At 41.1% G+C, this 13,386-nt stretch overlaps 1 protein-coding gene across 1 annotated transcript in view; it reads left to right on the forward strand.

Moving 5' to 3' along the window:
- Positions 1 to 12,154: 12,154 nt before the first annotated feature.
- LOC126108980 (serine/threonine-protein phosphatase 6 regulatory ankyrin repeat subunit B-like) overlaps positions 12,155 to 13,386 on the forward strand; it is a 30,436-nt gene continuing 29,204 nt past the window's right edge. The window contains exon 1 of the mRNA XM_049914380.1: positions 12,155 to 12,789. Within this exon, the coding sequence (XP_049770337.1) occupies positions 12,170 to 12,789 (620 nt within the window). The 5' untranslated portion in view covers positions 12,155 to 12,169. The remainder of the gene's footprint in view (positions 12,790 to 13,386) is intronic.

The raw sequence follows: 13,386 nt of genomic DNA on the forward strand, positions 1-13,386 counted from the left end.
CTGGGATTCAGTTTTCTATGTCACCACAGTGAACATGTAATTTTAACTAAAGCATTAAGAATTTTATTGGAGAAACAGAGGACCACATCACTATTGTCCTGAAGTTCTTCCTCTGAGTGACCCTTCGCCAGCAGAACTGCGACCACTGGCTCTCGTAAGATCCGGCTATTTCTTGGCCTTTGTCACTGACATCTCCCTGCATCCACTGACAAATTGTTTCATTTAATTTTCGATCGTTAAAACTGACAAGTTCACGAGTCGCGGTCTAGGAGACATCATTTGTCAGTAACACGTGGAAACAACAAACAAGACAATAGTGCAGCTCAAAATATTGTGGAGTTGGTGCTTGAGGGAAAAGGCAGGTGGGGATATAGAAGCATTCTGCCAGAACTGACCTTCGAGAGACAGTTCCAAATTTTCACGCGGGCTGGGAGATAGCACTTCGTGAGTTAACGGTTAAAGAGCAGTGTAAATTCTTACGTGCAGCCCTAACGACGGTAGAATTGAAATTGTCATTTCGAGTGTAATACTTGTGAGAATAGAGGTAGATTTGTTATCATCGCGGCTGTGACAAAGTACGTTACTTTGCCACAGCACAGTTAAAATGAAACGTTAAAAACGTGTTTTTTCAAGTATAAACTGATACATAAAATTAACACTGTAGGTAAAATTCGAAGCTCAATATCTGGCTTTGTTCACTTATTCCATTAAGTGTAGGGCCCTGTAACACAAAAAACAAATAGGCCTGTACTTAACGTGACCTATTCGTTTACTCCAGTAGAAGGTAGTCCATTTGAGGGAAGTATATAAATACGGTGCTAGAGTTGTGAGATCTGGAAAACTGCCAGACGTCTCCAGCACCGAGAGGATCTTAATTTTTTGCTGGAAGAATGACCGATCATCACGTCAGTCGAAGGCTCAAGTCTGTCGTGGATGCCGCACGTTTGACACTTTTGTACGCACGATTGCTCTGGATGATTGCTTGTGTTAACCACGTAACAGATTTAAACTCCTTTTTAATCTATTGCTGTATTTCATCGTAGGGTATCTTGATTCTGAGAGAGCGAATTAATAGTATTGATGTGCGGAACACGGATTTGCAGCAAGTTCTCTGTAATTTCTTAGTAAAGATTTCCTGTCCTGAGAAGTACTTTATCTGTCGCTTCCATGTAATGCATTTATTTACTTAAATATGACTATGTGCACATTCTGTCAAATGAGGCAGTAATATTTACTCTATACGATATATTTTATCTGCCTGCCTGTTTAGACTTTTTCTTTTCTTTATTTTTACAATTTAATATCGTGACAGGCAAATATCTAAATACGTAACAGGCTACTTGGTGAACGAGGCGGATGGCCACTCAAAGTAGGTTTTGTATACAGCAAAACCTCAACACGGAAATAAGTGCACCCCGCAGAAAGTGTTTCACAGGGTGTATACGATCCGGGAAAAACCCGGGAATATTTTCATCCGGGAGAAAACCGGGAAAAACCCGGGAATTTTTCATTGTTTTAGTTTTCAGTTAAATTTTTGTAATTTTGACCGGTAAGAACCGATACTCTAACAAAGGATATTACTGTTTCCCGCTACTGCAGAATAATACTTCAACAATAAAACCTAAACGAGAGAAAAAAAATGAAAATAAATTGCAAAGGAAATGCGCCATGTAGAACGACGACATACAGTGCTCGTGCAAGCGTCTGCGAACAGCAAAATGTGTCAAAGGCTTTGGGAGGACTATGCAGTGCTTCATAACAACAGATTGCGTCCGATGAGCGTGAAGTCACAACTGTTTACATTTGATTCGTTTTAGCAGTTACGAGCAAGTGCATGCGCGTGCGCAGTTGAGTCGCGTTTGAGTAGTAAGTTTCTCCCACTTTGGCTAAAGGGATGTCACTGTTGGCTGTGAAGCAGTCGCAGCAGGCAGCTGGATGCCACCAGGAAAGGGAAAAAAGGGGCGCCAAGTTCACATTCTTGAGGGGGGGGGGGGGGGAGGAGGGAGGAGGACGTGTTCCACCAAGCGTCTGGCATCCAGCGCACGTTTGTCTATCGTTTATTCATATGATTTTGAAAATCTTCCCTTTTGGTTTTTGAACACATTTTAAATTGATTTCTGAATGAATCATAAGTTGATTTTTGAATGCGTGCATATTGTACGTAGTGTCTCTGTTAGGAGAATCAAAAAATGGTTCAAATGGCTCTGAACACTATGGGACTTAACATCTTCGGTCATCAGTCCCCTAGAACTCTAAACCTAGCTAACCTAAGGACATCACACACATGCATGCCCGAGGCAGGATTCGAACCTGTGACCGTAGCAGTCCCGCGGTTCCGGACTGCAGCGCCTAGAACCGCACGGTTACCGCGGCCGGCGTTAGGAGAATCCTCGTCGAATCTAGAAATAAACTTCACGCAGACAAAAGGGGACGGGGCTATACGAGCTGAGCAGAGTAAAGCCGAACGGATGAATGCCAATCTCTATCTTGATTGTGTGACTGATTGGGTTTGCGAATGATCAGGGTTGTTATAATTACTAGCGAAATCCACAGATTCAGACTACCAGAATGGAAATAAACGACTGGCAGGAATAACGGGTCAGAAAAGATTACGTATTATCTTATCTGTGTATCCAAGAAAATTAAATGTTGACAGAAAATTTTTGTCCAGATAGCTACTCTAGTAAGGTCCAGTTGTACAGTCCCCGGCTAGCAGCCGCTTAAGTTCTATTCTCGAAGTAACGCGGAAAACGTGTTGTACGAACACGTAGTAACGCCTAACCGGAGAATATTTAGATAACGACATTTCGATTTTTCATGTAGCAAAACGTTCGACGAACTCTGATGAGGTAATAGATTCTTTCGCAGAAAGGAAAGCACGCCATGCAAAGCTGTAGCAAGATTAGAGAGGAAAAATATGCAAGGAGCTAAGGATTGAAGAAATGGGTAATTTCTTCCATGTCTCTTGTCTGTATTAGTTTTGTGTGTCCGATATTTAATTTTGTCACACAAAACAGCAAGTTATTAGCTAACAGGCAATAAAGAGTGCAAATTTTCTGAAGAGTTATTGCTCTCCCGGTTACAAATAATCCTATCCACTGTTAATTGCGAGATTTTCAAAAGAGGGGCAGGCTGTCAAACCGGCCGACTGGGAGCAGGAGCGGCACCACAAGACATCTCAATTTCCACTGTCCTGAGTATAGTTTGATGGCATCCATTACAAAATATACACGTATTAATTTCACAGAGCGAAATACAGTGACTTGCGATAAAAGAAGGCTTTATCAAGAGCACTGCACTTTGGCACACATAAGACCAAATAATATGTATTAAATTTCCTCGAACACTTATGTTTTATGTTCCAGACTTTTCAGAAAGATGTGCGCTACAAGATGAACATATTTTTGAAAATTCGATTCTTTTTGTATTGACCCATTTCGCAAATATCCGTAGATCCGCGGCTGATGCGCAGAGCAGTCTGAGTTACAGTGGGTAGTCTCGACGTGACCCGTGTTTACATTTAGTGATTTTGCTGTTTCCCCTTCGTTTACTCTCACGTCAAATGAAAACAAAACGGATATCTGTGGCCGGAAGCCATCAAGTGAATTAAAATACATTCACATAATTACGGAAAGCTAAAATGTCATTAGTTATAGATTTTATTTTATTTCTACCTTTATGACAGTCAAGCATTAATCGCCTTGCAGGACAATGAAGTTACTTTTATCTGTTTGCTAAAGAAATTTGGCTTTTATTAACCTTTTCCGCAGAGGTGGTCAATGTATCTGAAACGAAATGTTTAATTCCACAGTACTGGCTAGTTTCAACTGTTCGCTGCATTTCTAGTGCACGTTTCCATCTTCTAGTACGTATGGCATTATGATATAATACAGTACTGGTGCTGCAAGAAAATTTACATCCCGAAAACCACACTGAAAAGCTTAATATCAGGTCGAGGTCTACTTCATTGGGAATCTGGACATACGAATGTGCACTTTAAATGTGCACATTTTAGTATGGTTCACGAAATTCCGATACTCTTGGAGTATCCTGTGAAGTCTTGTTTCTTTTATGACGTAATGTACGAGCTTTCAATGTTTTACACGTACATACATACGGGCTTGTTACGTCATGATAGCTGTGAAAGCGCTGTGTCGCCTGTTATCTATATTCTCTGGCAACTGCTGAAACAAACCTATTTCTAACAGGTCGCGGGAAAATACTGCGACTGGTGGTTTAAAAAGCTTTACTTTCAAAGTAAGTATCCTTTTACGTAAGTTGAACTATGTGCGAGAATGTACCATGAATTTCTTATATAACAGAGCGCTTGACTCTCGTTTAAAAAATCAACTCCTTGATAACGAGCCATTTAGAAAAATTTCAAACCCTGAAGATCAGACATTTATGTCGTTATTAAGTGTTACTGGCACATTTGTATGATATATCTTAAAGTGTAACACGCGCAAAAAAGATCAACATTATATGCGAAAGCTTAGCTTCTGTTGCAGCTTATTAACGTTAGAGACCAATATTATATGTGTAAGCTTTTCTTTTCTTGTAGCAACACTATGTATATTAATTTAAACTGTTAACTTTCCCTATTTGCGTGTTCGTGCTACTGAACAGTGATGGTGCTGTTGGCTGTCTACATCTCGTGTCCTGTCTATGCTCTGAATATCCGCTGTCATCGACTGGCGAGATCACGTGACATGAGCTATGACTGGCTTACAAAAGCGCGCTTCGCAATCTCGATTTCAATGATTCGGAAAGTAACATGCGGTGTTTGGTGGAATTCCAATGTATATTTTCTTAATACGAAAATACACAGAGCACATGTTGCTGCACATCAAATATATTTGGACTCGCCCGGCCGTCCTGATGTAGGTTTTCTGTGATTTCTCTGAATCCCTCCAGGCAAGTGCCGCGATGGTTCCTTTGAAAGGGCACGGCCGACTTCCCTAGTCCGATGAGACCGATGACCTCGCTGTTTGGTCTCTTCCCCCAAACAACCCAACTCAACCCCAAATATATTTCCAAAACGTGTTTTTTTCCCCTGAGTTTCGTTTTCTAAAGTGCCAGGAAATTATACGCCCGTGTATAAAACCATAACCATTCAAAGGATTGATAAGAGAAAATATAGTGTCACTTATCACGGAAAAAGCGTCTCTTCACCTGGGAGAAAGTGTATTTTTAACCCGGAAATCCGGGGAAAGATCAGGAAATTTTTTTCCTTGTCCGCGTATACACCCTGTTTTCAGTGTCGCCTAACATAGGCCTAACGAACCAACTTCAGCCCTCTGTAAACAAAAAGCATCTGTTATTCGTGCAGTAGGCACAAGTACTAGAAGGCGTAACGTAGGCATATCTGTACTTTTATTGCAATACCTCTCGACAAGTTGAGCAGCTCGCTTCGTCGCCTGCAGTCGCGACTTCGGCACAGGGATCGCATTCTTCCTTCCTGAAAACGGCCGGGCTGTGTCGCTTACCCAGCGAGTCCGTAGCACAAGTAGCCGCACGTGAGTGGTGGGAGGTGGAGGGAGGGAGGAAGGTGGGGGGGGGGGGGGGCGCTGCAGGCAGTGGGCGGCGCGAGGGACACAGTGTGTTCTGGGCAGGCCGGAAGCGTGTCCTGCGTGTAAAGTTTGTTTCAAGGTCGAAGTAAAGTTCGTTCCGTTAGATGGTGATAGAAATCAAAAATTATTTCCGCATCTTTCGGTGTGGTGCAGCTCCTTACGCAGTCCGTGTTTCAAACAATTCTTAGCTATACTTGTAATTCGAATACATCCAGATCATTTGGGATCTCGGAGTAAACACTCCAAATATGTGAAATAGCCATTAAATTCTTTTTGAAGAAAATGAAGCTTCAGTGTGTAGTCTCTCCTTGAAACGGTAAGTAGCTGTTGTTAAAGGAATGAAAAATAGCACGATGGTCGGGTTAGAAACTTCAAAGCGGTCGCACACATCGTGCAGGATGCCTGCCTAGTCTATATGCGTATTGGATACGATGATGTCTTGATACACTAAGTTCAATTAGTGTATTTCAAAACTTTGAACAGGACGATAAATTCAGTTAACAACATTACAATAGATTCCGTGCAAAAGACTGACGAAAGTATTCATCATATAGGAGCAGAGAAATAAACGTCTCAATTTTCCCAGCATTTTCTCTACGATTCTCGGGTTACGTCGACAGTGTGGAAACTTGGCTACAGCCAGAACTCAACACACCTGCAGTGTGACGTGTGCGTGATTAATTTCATAGCAACATTAGTCTCCCAGACTTCTGTGCCCTCCGACATAAATTTTCACGACTTCATAAGTCTGCAGCTACAAATATGCCGAAGTTTACACTTAGCTCTGCTCGCTGCTTTTTTACTCTTCGGAGAGAACAAAATCCACCCACACAAGCTCACTTGCAGATTTCAACTTGCGAGCTTTGTTTTGGAATTAGCATTACTCGAAGAACAAGAAAAAAAATTGTACCAGACATTCATCCTGTAGTGAAATGCGGAATAAGTGATATTCGTTGTCATTGTGTTTTTGTGGTTAACGTTTCAATAAAATGGCAACGAAACATAAATTCGTCAATTTAAAATGCGTTCTAAAACGACAGTCGTCGTAAGGCCCCAACACTGAGCAAATACCGTGTTTCTTACCTAGCTGCTCCCCCTCCCCCACACCCCCCAGTTCTTTGCACGATGAAAATATTAAGAGATGTTGAATTTCTTTGTCGGTTCTCAGTAATGCGGCAATCTTAAAAGTAAAATTTGCCACGAAACGCATCAATGACCCACCCTGCCGTGGTACACGGCTGCTGGGTGCTGTGTAGAGATGGACAGACACGTTCATCCTTCGGAACTAGTTCACTGGTGATCGTTCTTCTTTGGGAGCCGTTCATCTTTATTCGTTCACCATTCATTTGTGCATGGTATACTGTTCTTAACAAAAACTGAAAACCAGTAGTGTAGGTGACTGAAGGATGAAAGCCGCCAAGAGGGGGCACTTGCCTCCCCTCTGGAGTACAGAGTTTTTATTCATTGCAGAACTCACACACTTGTTGAAGTAATTTCCATGATTTTGCAGAACCTCTCGTGGTAGCCAATTCAAGCGTTACATGGCTGACCGCAGTGAAATAGTATAGGGTCGCTCATGGAAAAGCGGCCCCGGTTACAGACTGCTCGCCAGCTAAGCCCGTTACGAGCAGATACAATAAACAGATAAACATGTAATAATTAGGCAATAGAGAAATACCAAATAAGCCAATGCGAGCCCCAACTGCGAAACAATAGATGACGATTGGTGGGCGACAATGAGCAGTCCAGTACTCGGGGCCGATTTTTCACGCGCCAGCCTGTACCACTGAAATAATGTTGTAGAAGTTGTCATATTCTCCTTAGAAAATGTGACACCAGACATTCGGTTATGGAGTGCGGGCTTCGTTCGGTTGTAAGTTGGTCTGCCTTCCACAACAATAAACATGCCATTTTACCTTAGATCATCAAAAGACTGAAATGAAAGTAGCCTCTCGTCTTCCGTGTCGACTTCCTTTACTGCCTTCTTTGAAATATTGCTGTGGAGTTGCGTATGAGGCATTTAACCGCTGTCGTGGAACCGAAGTCTGCGTCACGGGTTTCGTAATGAATCAGCAGTAGCTAAATGTAGCGATTTCTGGAGCAATGTTGTAACAGAATGCCTTGTGCATTCCAGTATGCCTTAAAATTTGTTTTCTGCTTTATCACTTTCCTGAAAGATTAGGGGAGAGTGGTGAGACTTGATCAGTGGGGAGACTTGTTCCTCCCATTATTTTGGCCATTTTGGGGAATTAAATTTTTTTTTTGTCGGCATCAGTGTTTCTTGCCATCCACTTTCCATTGTTGTAATTTGCATCTGTGAGTTTAACTGTTGTTGCTGTCCAGTAAGAGGGAAAGAAAGATTTTTCACCGAATTAACTTTTATTTTGGTAAGTGAATCCAATTATTTTTACATATTAATTCAGTAAGAAATAATGCTGGTAACTGTTTCCTATAAAAGTTCATACTTTAAGGCATAAAGTATAACTGAAAATAAATGCTAATTGTAGGTTAGGCAGCATTCAGAAGCAATTTTGTTTACTTGTGTCTTATGGGGAGACTTGATCCTCAAGAACTTGGTGAGACTTGATCCAGGGAGCAAGTGTCCCTGTTCAAATGTTTCCCAATGATTTAATTGTTCTCCTGGTATCACATTATTGTAAGACATACAACACCCAACAAATGATAATATATAGGCATTTTATTGTAATATAATGCATTGAATTATACAATATGGGTGAAAATGAAACTTAGGTCTAATAAATTAAAACAAAAAGTATCGTAATTTTGCTTTATATTGCAGAACTATGGGTCTTACATATAAAAGGAAAGAGGGAGTCAAAGCTAGGAAAAAAATTGACTCTAGAAGTATGGAACTTGCAGTAATGGCGTGCCTTGGGGGAAAAAGTTTCCGAGGAGCATCAAAGGAATTTCAAGTCCCACTAATGACCTTAAAACGCTATGTTAGGAAGCAGTTAAGTCAAGATACTGAAATTTCTTATTCTTCTACATACAACAAGTCTCAGGTGTTTTCAACTGAGGAAGAATATTCTTTATGTGAATACTTGAAAACGGCAAGCAAATTACACCATGGCCTGAGTGCAAAAAGTGTGCGTGCATTTGCATATCAATTTTCTTCTGAAAATAAAGAGAAAATTCCTGAAAATTTGAAGAAAGAGGGCAAAGCTGGAAATGACTGGTTCAGAGGATTCATGAGAAGGCATCCTGAACTCTCTCTTCGTACACCAGAAGGAACCAGTATAAGCAGAGGAAGCAGCTTTAATAAACACAATGTTAGACAGTTTTTTGATAATCTTCGCCAGATTATCACTGGGGAAGCTCTTGGTCCAGAATCTATTTGGAATATAGATGAAACGGGTCTTACTACAGTCCACAAACCAGGAAAAATAGTGGCTGTAAGAGGAGAGAAACAGGTAGTAAAAGTGACTTCTGCCGAGAGAGGTGAACTTGTGACAGCATGTTGTGCAATAAATGCTATAGGTGGCCACATCCCACCTTTCATGATCTTTCCACGTGTGAACTGGCAGGATAGGATGCTGCATGGAGCTCCTCCTGGAACCAGTGGTTCCACTCATTCCAGCGGTTGGATGACAGCTGATAATTTTGTTTTGTTTTTAAAACATTTTCATAAGTATGTAAAATGCAGTGCTCAACACAAAGCACTTATCATCATGGACAATCATGATAGTCATATTAGTTTGGAATCCTTACATTTTGCAAAAGAAAATGGAATTACTCTTTTGACAATTCCTCCCCATACATCCCACAAAATGCAGCCCCTTGATAGGTCCACTGAAGGCATATTACAATTCTGCTGCAGGAGACTGGATGACAGCGCATCCAGGGAAAACTCTCTCTATCTATGATATCTCCGAGATTTTTGGTAGAGCTTTCCCTAAAGCTTTTACACCCAGCAATGTGATTAGTGGTTTTCGGGTTTCAGGCATATGGCCATTTAACTCTGATATATTTACAGATGATGAATTTTTGTCTGTATATACAACAGACCACTTACAATCTGTGGAAGTCTGTGATTCTCCAAAAGAGTTTGTTTCATTATCAACACCTTCATCTTCTGGAATTAGACCTAGCGCTATTGGATATAGATCCTTTGAAGACATCAGACCACATCCTAAGGCAGCAGCTCACACTACAACTAGACGAGGAAGGAAACAAGCATGTACCGCAATCCTAACAAACACACTGGTAAAAGATAAACTTGAGGAAGAACTCAGAGCAAGAAAAGCACGAAGATTGAAACCTGTGGGAAGACCTAAGAGGCTGAACTTTGAAAACAAGAAACAAACGTATAAGCCAAAAGTAGAAACTTCTGAAAGTGAAGAACTGTCTCCATGTGAGTTTGATAATGACTTGGAGAGTTTGAGTAACAGTGATTCTGGTAAAATTTTGAATGATGAACCAGGCACTGGAAAATGGATCATTGCTACCTTCCAAACAAAGAAATCTGAAAAACATTATGTGGGAGAGATTGTCAATGTTCCTGACGAAGAGAATTTCACCATAAAATGTGCGAGGAAGATAGAGGGTCAACGGTTCAAGTGGCCAGAAACTGAAGACATATGTGACATTGAAAGGAACCAAATTGTACGAGTCATTCCATCTCCAGCATTTTCTTCAAAGAATGACAGAGTTACCAGTTTCGTTTTTAACAGTGTCAAATTTGAGGGCTTTAATATTCAATAATTTGTATGTTTGTCTATAATTTCATCATGTTAAATACTTCAAACACAGGCAGCCGATATTGACTTTGTCAAGAAGTATACTTGTTTTTTCTTTGTATGAATGTGCTTTATCTCATATATGATCTTGGATACACTAAACATGCTAATTCTAATTTTTTTACAGTAATTTCAACTATTTAAAACACATATTTGAAAACTAAGTGACTTTTTTATGATCTCGTCACATGTTTTGTAGGCTACAGATCGCACTTCAAGCAATGCCTTTAGAGATCATCAATGAATTTGTTTTCTAAAGTTATTATGTGAATTTCTTTTGTTAGTAAACCTCAGTTCATCTTATACACAAAATAAAATTTAGTTTGAATAATGAATAAATTGTTTCATTTACCGCAACGAAGTGGCGGATCAAGTCTCCCCATAACTGGGATCAAGTGTCCCACATATGGTGAGACTTGATCCATTCTGCATGGCTTTAGTTTTTAATTTTTTATGATGATAGTAAATGGCAAAGGATTGAATTAAAAATAGGGGCAGAAAGAGTTAAAAACTGGCTATTTATTACATATTTTAGTTCTTTCCTGATGTTTATACCTACCGCTTTAAAAAATAAAATGTAAAAAAGGGATCAAGTCTCACCACTCTCCCCTACTCAAAGGCTCTTTGACTGATTCATTTTCCTTATAACAAATACTATTCTCATTTCTAATCGTTTCATACTTCAAATTTTTCATTTTCACTATTGTTACTGGTACTTGATAAAAATGTTTTCTAAATATATTGCAGTTTTATTTCCTAACTTATTGGTCATTTTCTTGAACACATGTTGAATGCTATCATAGAATGATAAAACGTTAGATCGTTAACTTCAGAAAATTGTCGTGTCCAGAATCCTATTAATAACACAGAAAGGTTTACTTCGAAGAAGGTAATTGAGTCATGCCCGTCTTGTAAGTATCAAAGTAATTTACCCATAATAAATACAAATACTGAGTAGACATCGATCATTTCGTGGAGAGTTCTGGAGGCATGACAACATCTCAAAAGTGATAAATTATGCCCCCTCCCTGAAAAAATTTCTGTTTGTACTGTAAAAGTACTAAGTTTTAGAGTATTGGATAAAAATTGTAGAAACTGTTCTTTTTTAAAATTACAGTTCGTGAATATCTTTCTTTCATAACACAAACCCATTTCCAACAAAGTATTATAGGTACTACAAAAATTGTTGTATTTCAATAAATATTTTACATTTTACAAACTCAAGTGAGTTCAGACAATTTCACATATGTGCTATTAAAGAAAGACAACCGCAGTGGCCATGCGGTTCTAGGCGCTCCAGACTGGAACCGCGCAACCGCTACGGTCGCAGGTTCGAATCCTGCCTCGGGCATGGTTGTGTGTGATGTCCTTAGGTTAGTTAGATTTAAGTAGTTCTAAGTTCTAGGGGACTGATGACCTCAGATGTTAAGTCCCATAGTGCTCAGAGCCATTTGAACCATTGTTAAAGTAATTTGTGGCTCGATTGAATGTAAATGACGTTAGAATGAAGTAGAGCATGGCCAATTTCCTTCCCCATCCTTAGCTAATCCGAGTTTGTACCCAAACTCAGATGACCTCGATGCTGATGGTATGTTAAAACACTAAGCTGCTTCATCTTGAAAGACAGCAAGATTTGTGCACTTAGCTGCAAATTGAAGAAATTGGGTCTCCTCTATTTCTAAAGACATCTTGTGGAAAATTAGGATGCTGCAACAAAATTGAAAACCTTGAAAATTGTGATATCAAATACTTGTAGCTTTTCACCTGTTGCAACAATATTACACAACAAAGATATATTACAGTTTTAACGAACTGTCGATCGATACAGGTCTAAACTTGTTGATGGTGTTACGTAACGACAGTGCTGTTCAGTTTTGCCGTGTTTCAGAATCAACTACCATGGCAGCCGGGAAGGGAGTTCAGGACAGCACACCTGCATACCTGGGTGGCCTACTAGATGCTGGGGAAGGTTCCATGGTGACTTTGGCGGCGGGGGAGACACAGCTGGTGGCACACACAGCCGTCCTAGTTACCGGGAGCCCCGTGTTTGCCGCGATGTTTCGCCACGACATGGTGGAGTCAGGCAGTGGCCTGGTCAACATAACAGATGTGGACGGACCGGTGCTGAGAGAGCTACTGACATTCATGTATACCTTCCATGCCCCCCAGCTGGCGAGCATGGCTGCACAATTACTAGTTGCAGCCGATAAATATGGCGTGCTTAACCTGAAGGCTCGGTGTGAGCAGCAGCTGGCCGCTGGACTGGCTGTGGACAATGCGGCGGCCACAGCTGTTCTTGCTGTGCATCACTGCTGCCCTGGCCTGAGGCAGTCCGCCATCTCGTACATAAAGGGGTGCACGCATGAAGTGATGGCCACGCAGGGCTGGGCTGACGCAGTGCGCACCCAGCCAGAAGATGTCATAGAGGTCAGCACACTGCTTGCGGAGACACCAGAGTCCAGGTAAGCACAAGATGATCACCATTAATCGTGTGTGTGTCTACATCTACATCTACATTTATACTCCGCAAGCCACCCAACGGTGTGTGGCGGAGGGCACTTTACGTGCCACTGTCATTACCTCCCTTTCCTGTTCCAGTCGCGTATGGTTCGCGGGAAGAACGACTGTCTGAAAGCCTCTGTGCGCGCTCTAATCTCTCTAATTTTACATTCGTGATCTCCTCGGGAGGTATAAGTAGGGGGAAGCAATATATTCGATACCTCATCCAGAAACGCACCCTCTCGAAACCTGGCGAGCAAGCTACACCGCGAAGCAGAGCGCCTCTCTTGCAGAGTCCGCCACTTGAGTTTGTTAAACATCTCCGTAACGCTATCACGGTTACCAAATAACCCTGTGACGAAACGCGCCGCTCTTCTTTGAATCTTCTCTATCTCCTCCGTCAACCCGATCTGGTACGGATCCCACACTGATGAGCAATACTCAAGTATAGGTCGAACGAGTGTTTTGTAAGCCACCTCCTTTGTTGATGGACTAAATTTTCTAAGGACTCTCCCAATGAATCTCAACCTGGTACCCGCCTTACCAACAATTAATTTTAT

This window comes from Schistocerca cancellata, chromosome 11 (genome assembly GCF_023864275.1).
Source record: "Schistocerca cancellata isolate TAMUIC-IGC-003103 chromosome 11, iqSchCanc2.1, whole genome shotgun sequence".
NCBI classification, from domain to species: domain Eukaryota; kingdom Metazoa; phylum Arthropoda; class Insecta; order Orthoptera; family Acrididae; genus Schistocerca; species Schistocerca cancellata.